Source organism: Typopeltis vanoorti, chromosome 12, assembly GCF_054136105.1.
Source record: "Typopeltis vanoorti isolate ZY-2024b chromosome 12, IOZ_Tvanoo_1.0, whole genome shotgun sequence".
In the NCBI taxonomy this organism is placed as follows: Eukaryota; Metazoa; Arthropoda; class Arachnida; order Uropygi; family Thelyphonidae; genus Typopeltis; species Typopeltis vanoorti.
The window spans coordinates 9,302,635-9,318,088 of NC_143560.1; the positions used below are offsets into that span (position 1 = coordinate 9,302,635).

A 15,454-nucleotide genomic window follows, 5' to 3' on the forward strand; every position below is an offset into this window, starting at 1 on the left:
GAAAAGCAAAGATAAATTGCGTTTTGTATCGCAAATTCTCTCTGTTATTGTTGTACAGGTGTACAACAATAGAACTTTAACTCGGACTGTAGTTCAAGCTCATAATAACTGTAATTTACAGTTGAATATTATGGCTTTATATTCCCTTTATAATTGTATAGCTTTAGAGTGTATCAATGTTAATTTCGTGTCTTTTAATATCTTTCTATGTTCTTATCGCCTGATGAAGTCATTCTTGACGAAACATGTTGCGTTTTTACAAATAAATGTCATTGTGTTATAATTCTCGGGTTTTAAGTCAGTTAATTTAGAAAAATGAATATATATATATATATATATATATATATATATATATATGTACACACACACACGGACAAAAAAATTAGCGCAACAAGAAGGAAGCATAGGATTCAACTGAAATTTTATTGGTGTAATGATACAGGTGAGTGCACATGATGCTCATGATGGCAAAAACAGAGCTGAAGAACAATTACAAAGGAATCTGTGGTACGTAATTCGGTCATCATCAATAGCGTGTTGCACTGCCTTGTGCGGCGTTGGCATGGTGGCAAACAGACGCCTGATGTTGTCCAGCGGCAGAATGATCCACACGTATTGGATGCTGTATTCCAAATCCCAGATATTGCAGCACGGTGGGAGCTGGTGTTTCAGCTGCTCCCAAACATGCTCGATAGGGGACAAGTCTGGGGAGCGGGCAGGCCATGGAAGTGTCTGTACACGACGTAGGCAGGCCTGGGCAACTCGAGCCTTGTGCAGACGGGCATTATCCTGCTGGTATAGCGCTCCTTGTATCCCGGCAAGGAATGGGAGAATATGGGGCCATAGGATGTCGTCCACATACCGCTGCCCCGTTAATGCACCACGTACCACTACGAGGAGTGATCAGCTATTGTAAGCTATGGCTCCCCATGCTTGCAGTGCGGGAGGTGTGGCGCTCGATAGCGAGGTCAGGATTGTGTCCTTGACCAGGGGTCCTCTACACCAGGACACAATCATCTATCCCCAAGACGAAGCAGCACTCATCGCTGAAGACCACACATCACCAGTCTGTGGTGTTCCACGTTGCTCTCGCCTGGCACCACTGCAAAAGGAGTCGGCGATGTTAATGGGAGCACACGTAAGGGGCACTGGGATCATAGATTCGCCTCTGCGAGGCATCAGGAAATGGTTCGTGGGCACACAGGAGCCCCTACATCTACCTGTATAGTGGACCAGGTCACTGTGGGATACCTCCGTGCTTGCCGCACAATCCGTCAATCCTCTCTAGCGTTGCTCCTCCTGATCTGGCCGGTACCGCTCTGCCGTGTGGCAGTGCCGGATTGTGTCCACAGCTCCCAACACTGTCGGACGGTATGGTCAGAACGGTTCATGAGCACACTATACGGCGCACCGACCACCCTCCGGTTTTCAGGTTGATGATCATGCCTCTGTCAAAGTCCGTAAGTTGCTTAAATCAACGTCTCTGGCGTCTACCCGGCATTATTGTCACTCTGTACTCTAGCTTGTGTCGGCCGGTGCTATTTTGCTTTAATCGGCTATCGACTACACGCCTGTTTTATAAGGTTGCCGGTTCGTGCTTGTAGCGCCACCGCAGGGTGCGTGGGCATGCGCAATCACACCAAACTTGGATCATTTGCATACCACCCTGCACTCTAGATAATTGCTTAGTTTCACCATCGTACCATGTTTTCTTCCAGGTGCACTAATTTCTTTGTCTGTGTGAGTATTAACATTGTGTGTGTATATATATATACACACACACACTTTTTAACTTTTTATTATATACTAGGGAGCTCTTCCCCCCTGTGCCCCCCTCCAAGTTCCGGACTGGTAGGCCAGTTCTCCTTGAATTCTGATGACTCGAAAAGGGGGTTCCAAAGAATTTTATAACCACACGATACTCAATTTTATCCATTTCAAGAGATACAGACAACACTTTTGCTTCAGACAGCTGTATAAAACAAACTACTTGATAGAATGACTTACAACTTCACATGAATGCTTATGACAGATTTACCAACTTGAAAAAAAAAAATCTTGCTAATAGTGTTGCCATCTATGGTTGAGGCCGAGAACTTTTCAGACCACCGTCATACAGTGCTCTAACGAACTGACCACTATTATTCTTCCACTATCCTCCAAAATCATTAAAACAAGAGCTACTACTAACCAACACCCTTTTACAGTTCATTTTGAAACTCACCGAAACAACTTCACTGCCTCGTCTTTCATTCCATCATCTATTTCTGTTCTTTGGAAAAGAACAGAAATAGATAATGTTGTTCAAAAAAAAAAAAAATAAAAATTCTTGCTTTCTTCATATCCTCTTGCCCATAGCACTGATCTGCTATAGGTCTTATGCCCTTTTATGTGCGAGTCATTTATATATATTTATACAGGGCTCCAGAAATCTGCTCTGCCACTCACAAGTTATTAAAGACAAATGACAAGTCATTATGAAGTTTAATGGAATAAATACAGCACATTAAAATAATTAACACATTTAATTATTCCTATATTTCATCTCAGTCACTGAGACATTGTGAGGGAAACAATATTAAAATTGCAAAAATATACAAATTTGTACAAACACTAAGTGGAAAGATTAGACTGAAAGCCAAAAGTCCTATGAGAGGCATCCTCTATGGGTGCTATTGGGCTAGCTGTGTTGGGTGGGAGGCCTAAGAATTAGGTTTCCCAAATTTTGGAAAGTTTAAACAACCATATTTATTAAGATTAAATTGGTTTTTTAATTCTGCTGCAGATTCTAAAATGTCTTCATATTTGTGGTAAAGTACAGTAGTTTGTTTCCATGTGATTCTGTGCAAAGTATCCAAGGCATGGTAAGCAATCCCCTGACTGACCACACTTATGGTGACAGATGTATTTTTTATGTTCATCTAGGCAGGTGTTAGCAGATTTCTCAGTTTGACCATAATGATAAATTCCAAGAACAAGGAACTTTGTAAACACCTGGAACTGATAGAAGAGGTAAAGAATCCTTGGAAGAGCAGATGAGGGTAACCAGCTTTAGATAAGGTTTGAATGCAGCCCAGAGATTGTACTTTTTTTTTTTTGAGGGCTATTTTTTCTGGATATAAGGAACAATGATTGAATTACTAAAGTCAACATACTTAGAGGGATGAGGGGAAGTGGAGGAACAATTAACTTATTGACCTCCTTGGCATTGTAGCCACTTGATGGGAAAGTGGTAAATAAAAGAGAGTTCAGCAATAAGATCAGCCTCTGCAGAACAGAGATTGGATTTATTAAGAAGGGTTTTGATAACATCATATTGTTGAGAGAGTGGAGAAAATGGGAAAGTTTGTATATGTATCTGCCTGTGTGTGTGGGGGGGGTCTGTAAATTGAGAAAGAAAGGGTGCAATTGGGAAGACGTGTAATTAGAGTATCTTGAAAAGGCAGGGTATTATTATTTTCTTTTTCTATAGTAAACTGAATTCTAAATGCTGCCTGTTGAGATGGAGGAGGAAGGAGTCTAACATGTCTGAGCCATTTGGCTGAACAGAGAACACAACATCAATGTATTTTAAGCAGATAGAAGGTTTGAGAATAACAGTATCAAAAGCATGTTTTTCAAAATGTTCCAAATAGTAATTAGCTAGAGGGGGGGAGCACATGGCTGTACCCTCAATCTGTTTATAAATAGTATCTTTCCAAGTGAAGTAGCCAGAATGAATGATAAAATTATAAAAGATCATGATATCTAGGGGGGGGGAGGTAGTAAATGTCAGAAAGAGGGATATTGGTGAAAAGAGAGGTGACATCAAAGCTTACCATGATACTGTTATTATCTAAAATTAAATTTTGAATTGAAGATTTGAAATGAATGGGAACTTTTAATATAGAAAGACGGATGACCTGTAAATGAGATTAAAGATTTAGTTGACTTAAAAGAGGGAGAGTCAGTAGCATCTACTATGGGAAGAAGGTTACTAGGTTTATGACTTTTTGGTAATCTGTATATATGGGGGGGGACTAAACAGTTTAAATTTTTTAAATATTTCAAGAGGCCAAGACGTGACATTTTTTAAGAAACCTTTTTTTAATATTTTTTTCTGAGAATTAATGGGATTAATCTAGTAGTTTAAGTAGTAGTGTGTCTCTCAACAAGACATTTATCTTCCAATTATATTCACTGGCACTGATGACCGCAGTAGAATTACCCTTGTTGGCTCAAGTGATTATTATGCTACTGTCTTTGTGTAATTTACAGAGAAAGAGGAGTTGGCTGTCAAAGAGATTTCTACTAGACAATAAAAGCTTGGGAAAGGATGTTCACTATGTCGATCCTGATATTACTGGCAATGGTAGGAGGCAAGTTGTGAATACCACATTCTATGTGTAGGATGAAATCTAAAGATGGAACCTGACACAGCATCACTGCAAAATTGTGGCTGAGGATAAGGATGCTAACAGCTGTTTTAGACAAAAGGTTAACGACGACTTGCAACAGCTGACTCTGTGGCTGAGATCTTTGCAGATTGTTATACTTATTTTTCTTTCTATGTGAAAGACTATAAAAAAAGACATACAGTAATTAAAAACTCAACCTGTCATATCTCCCCAACAGTTGTTCTGTTATCACTGTTGTAACATTACTGATAACTTTTAAACATTTTCCTTTCTATAAGGAAGACTTTATAAAGAGGCTCTATCGAGTTTCAAAAATCCTTCTAATTATTCTCTCTCTCTCAGCAATACTGTAGTGTTCTTTTCACTCCATGCATGCTCCATGACATATCACACCTCCAGTTTCTGTTTCAGTCATGAAGTGAGAAAAATAAGCCACCATTATATGTTATAGTTATATGCTTTACTTGAAAACAGTAAATTTCGCACTTGAAGCGTGCGTGAAAACAAGTAAACTTTTCACATCTCACGAGTACATTTAAATTAAACTAGTTTTATCATTTACATAAATAAATTTTATAATCAAATTAATGCATTCATCTTGTTCTTCATTAACTTATACACATATACAGTACACGACATATGTAACAATTATTATTTTTAAAAAAATCCATTTTTTTTTCTCACATTATGATTCATTAACAAAATGATAATATAATTATAAACACAAAAATGAAATTTTGCACAATCTTATTAAATACGTCTATCTTATTCTTTCAACACCTTTAGCCCTTAAGTAAAGTATTGTCCTAAGCTTCTTTTCAATTACACTAGGCAAATTCACAACATGAATTTGCCTAGTGTAATTAAATACTTCAACATTTTAAATAATGAAAAAGGCTTTTTAATACTATTATTAAAAATACTGTTTAAAAAAAAATTATGTTGCAAAGACAAGATAAACAGTGTGTCAAGCACATCTGCAGCACAACTGGAAGAACAATGGTACATTGCACCCTTCAGTTGGAAAGTGGCTAAGTTAGATTCTCATCATGATGAGAGCAATCTTTATTTGGGTTTTTTCAACTGAAAGTGAGTTAGCTGATCTCATGTAGAGGTAGCAGGGTTTTTCCTTATGGGTTTTTACTGCGGCATACAGGCAAATCTTGAGATTTGGCCTAGAGAACACATGCAATTTACAGACAAGAAATACTGTTGGTGGTGGGCAGTAGATGGCATTGTGTGTAGATGACGATGGTAGCAGCTCTGTGTAGTTGGTGAATTAAATGGTTGAGACAGAGAGTTGAAGAGTAGAGCACTCTCCCTCAATGAGTCCTTGGACTCCATGGAGGTGTCACATAATAATATTGTAATAAGAAGAATAATGTGACTGACTACATCATGCATTTGACTTCACAGCAAGTATTACCTAATTTCTGTTTTAGCGAATTTTATTATTTGTCTTTCCTATTAAATTATTGTTTATTAGTGATTTATATAAATTTATCCTTCATTATGAACAAAAAAACAAAACAAACATACAAAAAAAAACACAAACTGTGTTGTGATAAGTTATGTTGTGGCATACATCACATTAAAGGAAAGCATATTTTTGTATAATATTACATGTAACGTATAGTGAGAATTAAAGAATGTCTTACTTTGCTTTGTAATAATGAGATTCACTGTTTTTTGTTTTAAACATCACTGATAACAATATTTTTTATTAAGTAGACTGATACCTTGTGCGAGTAATTTTTTTTTTTTCACTAGAAGATTTAAGTTGCATTTAAAGTTAGTAATTTTTGGGAAAAAAAAAAAGAAGCTTCATTATACTTTAAATTGAGTATGTAACTTTCAATAACTTCAAAACTTTTCATGTACTAAACAACTAGAAGACATTTATAACGAATTATCTGCAAATTGCCACAAACTCTATACATTTTTCCAATACCTATCACACAACTAGTGACACAGGTAGCATTTCAAAGATGACAGAATTAATCAATGAAAATCTGTATAGGTATCTAACCACAGAGATAAAATGGACTGGTAGTCCAAGTGCAACACAGCAGTACAGCTAATAACATTCTTCCATATGTATCCTAGGTAAGGCTAAATTTAAAATGTGTTCAAATGAAATGTTACTCAACTTATTTTATTATCCAATCCTCACTTTCTTGTGGTATGCATTATCAGTAAGTATATATACATACAAAGATACAAGTTTCTCAAGCAACCAACAGTCACAGAGGTCTGCCCAAACACTGATTTTATTCTATTAGTCTCATTAGTTTCTATTATTAGAAATTAATGAGACTAATAGAGTGGAATATTCTATTATTCCATTCTATTAGTCTCATTTGGGGTATAGCACTTTTAATAACACCTTCTGAGTCAGTTAACAATCTTGTTGATAAAGCAAATGTCCTGCATTTTTACAACAAAGTCAAACCCTTATAGCCATTCTGTAAACAGAAGAGAAAGAGGTTGACCACTACTCCAACATATCACATCATTATCCACAAAGTCAAACCATCTCACATCCAAAATACTTAACTGTTCTTGATCAAAAGCAACAAGTTTCTGATTATCACTCTTGCACAATGTCCACATCTCAGATCCATAACACAAAACAGAATCAGACCATTGTAAATTTAAAATTTTATTTTTACTTATATTCCACTTCCTTTCCAAATTTTCCTTTTCAAATAATTTTTGAACCCACCTTAAGCATCCCTAAATTATCTTCTATCCACTTCACTCCTCAGATCAGCAACATCAGTATACACAGCTTCAAGATAACTGCTCATGAAAATTATGGAAACAACTACCGTGTTAGAGTAAAACTTTAGTTTAATATAAACCGAAAGAAACACTCAACGTTTCGACCTTCGCATTAAGGTCATCATCTGGAGTATACACATATATACAAAGAAACAAGATGCACTACAATCTACATGGCATGCTAAAGTTACTGACCAACCATTAAAACTATTGGCCTGATGGTGGAAAAAAAAACAAAACACATTCATTAGCCACCTGAACAAACAACATGAGTCCATACAATTTACTAGTGAAATAGAAAATCAGAACTCACTCCCTTTCCTGGATACACTAATTACACGTCTTCCCTAAGGCTGACCATCCTTCACTGTTTACCACAAACCTACACATATGGCCAATATATACATGCTAACTCATATCACCACCCGTCGCAAAAATTTTGAGTCATTATCACCCTCAAACACAGAGCTATAACAATTTGCTCTAATGAGCAAGTTGTTAAACAAGAATTAAAAATTATTAGTAATACATTTATAAATAATAGCTATAGCAAAAATACTATTAATAAAGTTCTTCATAAAACTTTATCAAAAAATAATATAGATTACAGTAAAGCCATAGCCATCCCATACATTAAAGGGTTATCAGAAAAAAGTAATAGAATCCTACACCATTATAATCTTAATGCCACTTTTAAACCACCTTTAAAATTAAAAAATATATTCAACTCCTCTAAGGATCCTCTCCCCCAAATTGGCACATCCTGGAGTTTATTGCATCTATTGCACCTGTAATTTACCTTATATTGGGGAAACTGGACGTACAATCCCTATCCGAAAAAAAAAAAAAAGAGCACAAACAACACATTAAATTTAACAATTTTGGTGAAGCAGGCCTCTCAGATCACACTCTTAACACCCTACACCAAACTGATTGGAAAAGTACTTGCTTGTTACATCACACAAAAACCTGGTATGAACAGAAATTTAAAGAAGCCCGTGAAATTTTGATTAACCACCCCAATCTTAACAATAATGGTGGCATAAAAACCATCTGTGGTCTCTAGTCTTTGATCGAGTGCTTTATTTCTAACCCAACTCTCAGATCCATAAAAACTAGTTTAAACACTGTCTTGTATACTGCTAGTTTGGTGTTTTGGCTAATTTCTCTCTTATTCCATACAAATTTATTCAGCTGGCTACTCACCATGCCAGCTTTGGTTATTCTGTTGTCTATTTCCAGATTTAAATTGCCATCTTCACTAAAGACTGCGCTTAAATAGTTGAAATATTTTACTTATTCTATAGGATGTCCATTCAGAATGCAGCTGAAGTTTTCTATGTTATTACCTATTATCATAGTTTTGGTCTTTTTATTGCTGATTTTCATGCCAAATTTGTTACAGCTGTTATTCAATTTAGTTAGAATAACTAAATTATTCTAACCTGGAGACTTGCACTAGATGTGTTCAGGAGTACATCATCATCTGCATAAAGCTTAATCCAACAATTTCTTTGAAGATTTCAATAGAGAATAAAGGACCACAGGTAAATTTCAAATCCATTATGCCAGAGCAGTTATCAGTTAACCCAGGTTTCTTCTTGAGGCTTCAGCTTAGGAAGGTCATAACCAGTTTGGATAGTGATTCTTCCTATAATATTTTTACATTATGAGATATCTAAGGCAATTGATATTAAGTCAACAGCCTCTATATACAAGTAGACTAGTCATGAAGTTAAGATACAGTTTAAACAGTTTAGTCATGAAGTTATTTCACATTTATGCTTAGGCTTGGGTATAGGATTAAAACAAGAATATAATTTATTGTCAAGTATAATATACACTATGCTGATGTTTACTGTTCTCAGGCCCTCAATTTTTGGGTAAAATACCAGCCTTCTAAATGCATGTCACCTTTTCCTAACCATCTTATTCCTGTATACAGCAAGAATCTCCAACTAGTACTTGTGAAATTCTTTGGAAAAACATCAAGCAAAAAAGTGTTGGAAATAAGTTTTACTAGGACTATGGAAGTTTTTTTATTTGTTTCATTTGTATTAAAGTAGATATTGTTGGTATGGTACCAATGCATAGTAGAACAATGGTGGCTAAGATGTTTTTTTTTTGGAGGAACTGAATATGCAAAGCTCTGTTTGGTGCAGTGTGAGTGAGATGTATTTATCACAAAAGTTGAAAGATTTGTGGCTGGAAAGAGAGACTGGTGAGCAAATATGAAGGAAGTCATGATGAATGAATAAAACTTATGATAATAGAGTAGTGAATATTGACAGAAGTCAGAAATGGTTATGTTAGTGATACTGTTGAAAGTGCAGTAGTGGAAGGTGGAGAAGGTAGAGTACTTTTCAGGATAAAGCATGAGATTGAAAGACTGCAGAAACATAAGCAGAATGATCAAGCTGAAAAGAAAAAAAAAAGAAAGAGTTGCAAGAAAAGAAACAAAAAGGTTATGCTTAGGTGAGAGTAAGGAGAAAATGTTTTATGGTGATTCCTGTTATTAAAAATTCACAATACTTTTGTAAATAAAATTAAGGACATCCCACTTGAAAAAAAAGTGATTCAATGACACAATTCTTCTTTTATAGGACAAGTTCCCACCCAATATCAGTGCTCTTTGCCCATGTACTATGTTCTGGCTGTTTTGAATGGCAAAATACTTTTTTACCTGCAAAGAGAAGGCACAGCCATAGGCTCATTGTTATTCCCCTGCTAACTTTTATATGGAAGCTTTTGAGCAACGTGCTCTAGATTCCTTTACTTTAAAACCCAAAGTCTGGCTTAGATATATTGACGTTGTTTTCGTTATCTGGTCTCATAGATACCAGACATAAGACATGTTCCTCAGCCACCTAAATAAACAACACAAATGAAACTGAAAGTCAGAAGATATACTTGTCATGTCTTCCTTCCAGCAGTCTTTCTTTCATTGTTTACCATAAGCCTACACATACTGGCAATATATACACAAACTCTTACCAACAACTAACACAAAAACTAGATGTCATAATAACACACTAAAAACAAGGCTTTAAAGATCTGCTCCAGTGAGCAAGCACTTAAACATGAATTAAAAGTTATCAACAATACCTTTTTGAAAAATGGCAAAAATAGTATCAACAAAATTCTTCACGAGACTCTACTTAAAAACAAAAAGATACTAAATTACAATAAAGCTGTAGCCATTCCATACATCAAAGGGATATCAGTTAAAATAAACAGAATACTACAGAAATACAATCTTAATGCCACCTTTAAACCTCCTGCAAAATTAAAGAACTTATTCAACTCAGCCAAGGATCCACTTTCTCCACTGGCCCAATTGCACTGTAATTTGCCTTATACAAGTGAAACAGGTTGCACAATTCCTATCTGAAAAAAGGAACATAAATGGTACATTAAATTTAAGAACTATGGTAAATCTGGCCTTTCTGATCATGCCCTGAATACTCCAAGAATTGATTGGGAAAAGCACTTGTTATTTGCATCACACAAAAACATGGTATGAGCATAAATTTAAAGAGGAATTCTTTAAATGAATTCAACTGAATGTGAAATTCTTATCAACTACCCTAATCTTAACAATAATGGTGGTCTAAAAATCCTAAGAATATGGATGGCATATATTCTACCCACATAACCTTTTGGTCTAATAGTTAATTATAATTAGGAGTGTTGTAATCTGGGATCTTAGCTATAATATAACAAACACTTACCGTATATTCCAGCATATAAGTCGACTTTTCAGCATTGAAAAAGAGTACTAAATTTTTTAGGTCGACTTATACGCTGGGTCAAAAATTGATTGCTTTCCAAGAAAAAACTAGTATATATCATACTCTATTAAATTTATTAGCAATATACAAAAAGGGTAAATAAGTAAAAATATTTCAACTTATATCAAATTTATTTACATAAAAAATTATTTACATGTTATATAATTATTTATTTACAAAAGTAAATAGGTAGGCAACTACATAATTAAAATTTAATTTTCACTGTCTGAATGTATGAAAAGTTCATTGTACTCTGGTTCTGTAATTTCTTCCGGTATATCGTCATATAAATTGTATTCGTTTTCTCCATCAGATTTAGCATCAATTTTGTCATCATTGTAAACAAAATCACATTCCGAGCAATTTGTTAGATATAGCACATTTTTTAAAAGATTTTATTACTGTATCTGGTTTTATTTCATCCCATGCTTTCGCTACCCAATCACACATAGTTACCAAAGACTCATGTCACATTTGTCCACCTTTTGTGTAACTTTTCTCTCCTTCTTGCATCCACGCATTCCACTGTTTTCATAAACTGTCTTTAAATGGCTTGATTATACAAACATCCAACGGTTGCACTAGTGAAGTTAACCCCTTGGAATCACTGCCATATTGGTATGATTCTCTCTTAATTTTGTGATCTCTGTTAAATGGAATTTGAACATGTCCCACACTAAAAGACTGTTTGGATTTTTTAATGCACCGTGTCGTGTATTCCAAATATTTTTTATCCACAGCTTAACTCCTGCTTCGTCCATCCAACCATTCTCATGAACATGGACAAAAACGTTTCTTGGAATTTTGATCTTTGGCATTGTTTTTCTTTTAAAATTAAATTAAAACCTATGATAATTCATAGGTTTTAATTTAGTACCATCAGCCATATAAACAACTGTGAAACGGCTTTTTTCATGTCTAGTTGTTTTTAAAGAAATAGTTTTACTTCCTTTCAATTCTACTGTTCTATTCCCAATCATGTCAAACATAACTGGAGTTTCATCCATTATTTCCGATTTGAGACAATAAATAATTTTTTTGCTTTCTTTTAGCAATTATAAATCTTTGAAAACTTAATAACTTATCATCCAAATCCTTTGGCAGCTTCTGTGTGATTTTCGTTTTTAGTCGAAGCACTAAATTTTTCCTTTCCATAAACCGGCTACACCAACTCATTGTAGCTTTGAAGTTTTTGCTGTCCTTTTTATTTGCTTTGCCCCACTTCAAAGCAAATAAACGAATATTATTTCTCGTTATAATGAGTCCATTTTGGCGATTTCTCGAACCCAATCAGCAACATTATTTTTCCAGAATAGGCCACTAACAAATTCCTTTCCTGTAATGCGCACTTATTTTTTGGCATTTTCATTATTAAAGTTTCATTTTTTCTCCAATCATGAACTAGTTTTTCATTTACTCCGAACAGACGTGCAGCAACACACTTAGTATTTTCTTTTGCATATTTAATCACTTTGCACTTAAAACTTGTGTCATATTTCATTCTTTTAAAAGGAGCCATTGGTCAACTGGTCAATACGAAAAATAAATTTTTCGAGTTGAAAAATACTCGACTTATACAACGAGTATACTATAAAAACTCAAACTCAAAAAATTCCAATATCGACTTATACGCAGGTCGATTTGTACAATGGAATATACGGTATGTCAAATTATTGATTAAGCCACCAATTTTGCTGTATTAAAAATATTTATATGAATTTGTTCCCTGATGGTGTTATAAATAAGATATAGCTTTGGTGTTTGTTCGTGTTTGTTTTTTCCACTAGAGTTCAGGCCAGTAGAATAATGGCTGATCAAATCATTGCCACTTTGGTATATTGTTTGAAATGTAATATAGTTTGTCTTTGTGTGTGTGTGTGTGTGTGTGTGTGTGTGTGTGTGTGTGTGTGTGTGTGTGTGTGTGTGTGTGTGTGTGTGTGTACAAAAGTCAAAACGTCAGGAAATTAAAGTAATTATTCCTAACACAGTTGTAGTCTCCATAATTTACCAAAATGAATCTTGTTTCTCTAATGTGAAAATTAATATCGAAACTGTTAGGATACAAAAAGGATAAGGTGAAAGAATTGATTGTTTGGGCTAGCAATGACTTGAAGGGCGAAAAATACTTATGGTTGAAAGAGTTATTGGAAGAAGCACAAAAGAAGAGTAAAAACTTGGTCTGCTGCCATGCAATGAAAAAAAAAAAACAAGCTGAGAAGGAAAATAATTGCAAATGATTTAATGCACAGGTGGTACAAAAGAAATGGTGTGAAATTTGTAGACTTATACAGCGAATTTGATGAACAGAAGGATTTATATAAATTTCAAGTTAAATGTCTTGAAACAGGTTTGTTCACTAAGAATGTGGAAGTGCAAAGTCAGGAAAACTCAACTATTAAGGCGGATGCAAGTGTGAGAATGCTTAAGAAATATGGAATCTAGTCGTTCAAGTGAAAAAATTGAATGGGTAGCCAATACAGGATTATAAGTGGTTGGGCACGACAAGCTACAGTTTATGTATACTGATACGAGACATCAGGAATAAGAGAGAGGAGTTTTGTGATTCCTGGAATACAGTCACAGTTAATCAACCAACAAACTAATTTCCCAATACAATTTAATAATTTCAATAATACTGTGTGTGTGTTTCTCCATCTCCTCTCCTTGTAGATAACAAATAAATAAATCGTGACAAAATTATTGCATGAAATCCACTGGGGATAGAGGGAGGGGAGAGGAAGAAACCTTGCAGGTCCAAAATATTTGCTTAGAGAGGAACCTGTAAAAACTATAAAGTCCCTAACTAGAATGATGACTAGAATAAACTGAAAGACTATTGCAAGAGGAGACTGAAATTTAGTGAACATACAAACAATGTTTTCTTTAAAACTGGACAGAAGGACTAAATAAAAAAATAGAATATCTCCTTACTGTTATCTAGCAATTATGCTCTTTATTAACAAAATGGTGTTTTTACCTCTGACAGAAATGCTTAATCTAAAATAATATGCTATACTAAAATTATGCACTATAGAAGAAAATAAATCTTGTAAAAAAGAATTACATAATGAAATAAATTGCAAACATCCTTAAAACTGAGTTTGAACTGAACTGACCTTATTTCAGTATTATCACTCTTGCAGATATTATTTGTATTATTTGACACAAAACTGTCATTGCTGTAAATAAAAGCAGTCTCTGATGCAATTCCAGCTGGAGAAAGAGAAAGAATACCACTACCATGCTTTTCCTTTGAAGCCTTTGAAGAATAAAGTTTGTTTACATTATAAAAATTATATACTTCCAAAATTATACAATATAATATATTTTATAAAAATGGAGGAAATATACACTAAATGGGAAGCTTATTAGAGATGAACAACTAATAACATGTTGAACGACTATGAACCATAAAAACTACCTTGTTCAATTACATGTAGTCGGCACTTTTTTTTTTAAATAAAACAATAGATGCCAATACTCATTTTTTGCAAGCATAAAAAATTGAAAATTAAAAGGGTATATAAAAAAGAAAACAAAAATTATTTACTGATATTTTCACTTCATAGTGTGATAATGTTTATGGAATAAGAACAGCATATTAATCTATGCACTACATCAGTGCATAGAAACAAGCAAATCAAAGAAACAGGAATATAAGGAACATACAGCAGTCGGTGGTTTGCCAATTAAAAACTGTTGCCCAGTGCTAGAAATTAATGTATTAATAAATAACATTAATATTAAAACTATTTTTGATGTCGACATAAAATGAGAATCTCCAAAACTTTTGGGAGAGAGACACAATCATTCCGATTCAGGTTTGGATGATGTAAAATTATGTTGTGCCAGACCAGACTTTTGAAGCTTCATGTACCCAATATAATATTGATGTTTGTTAATTCTTTTTTCCACAGAACAGCCTGTCTGCCTACAGTATGTCAAATTACATTCACAAGATATCTGGTAAACACCAGCTAATGATAGATTTGAGAGATTGTCTTTTGTAGATGGTAACAGATGAGAAATTTTGTTGATACTTCTTTAAAATTGTACCAATAGGTTCAGAGATACCATAAATATAAGGAATTAAAACCCTGCAGTCTGTTGAAGAATCCTTAGGTGTTGGAACATAGGAGGTGTCATGAAATAATAATAATAATAATAATAATATGGAGCCTCAAAAGTCTGGTCTGGCACAACATAGTATTGACACTAAACACAGTATCCAGTAGGATGAAGCTAATTTTCTCCATAGAAGCAGTTTTAAATATGAATGCCTTTTCAAAGAAAGTTGCAAACCCATTTTATATACCTGAATCGGAATGATTGTCTCTCTCTCTCTCTCTCTCTCTATCCAAAATGTTTGAGAGATTCTCATTTTATGAAACATCAAAAATAGTTTTAATATTTATTAATATATTAATTTCTAGCATGTGGCAATCATTTTTAATTGGTAAACTGAGTGTTGTATGTACCTTG

At 34.3% G+C, this 15,454-nt stretch overlaps 1 protein-coding gene across 2 annotated transcripts in view; it reads right to left on the reverse strand.

Moving 5' to 3' along the window:
• LOC150100573 (recQ-like DNA helicase Blm) overlaps positions 1–15,454 on the reverse strand; it is a 317,833-nt gene that overhangs the window by 225,361 nt on the left and 77,018 nt on the right. For both annotated transcript variants that reach the window (XM_090401345.1, XM_090401343.1), the window contains one exon: positions 14,089–14,231. In XM_090401345.1, the coding sequence (XP_090257471.1) occupies positions 14,089–14,231 (143 nt within the window). The remainder of the gene's footprint in view (positions 1–14,088; positions 14,232–15,454) is intronic.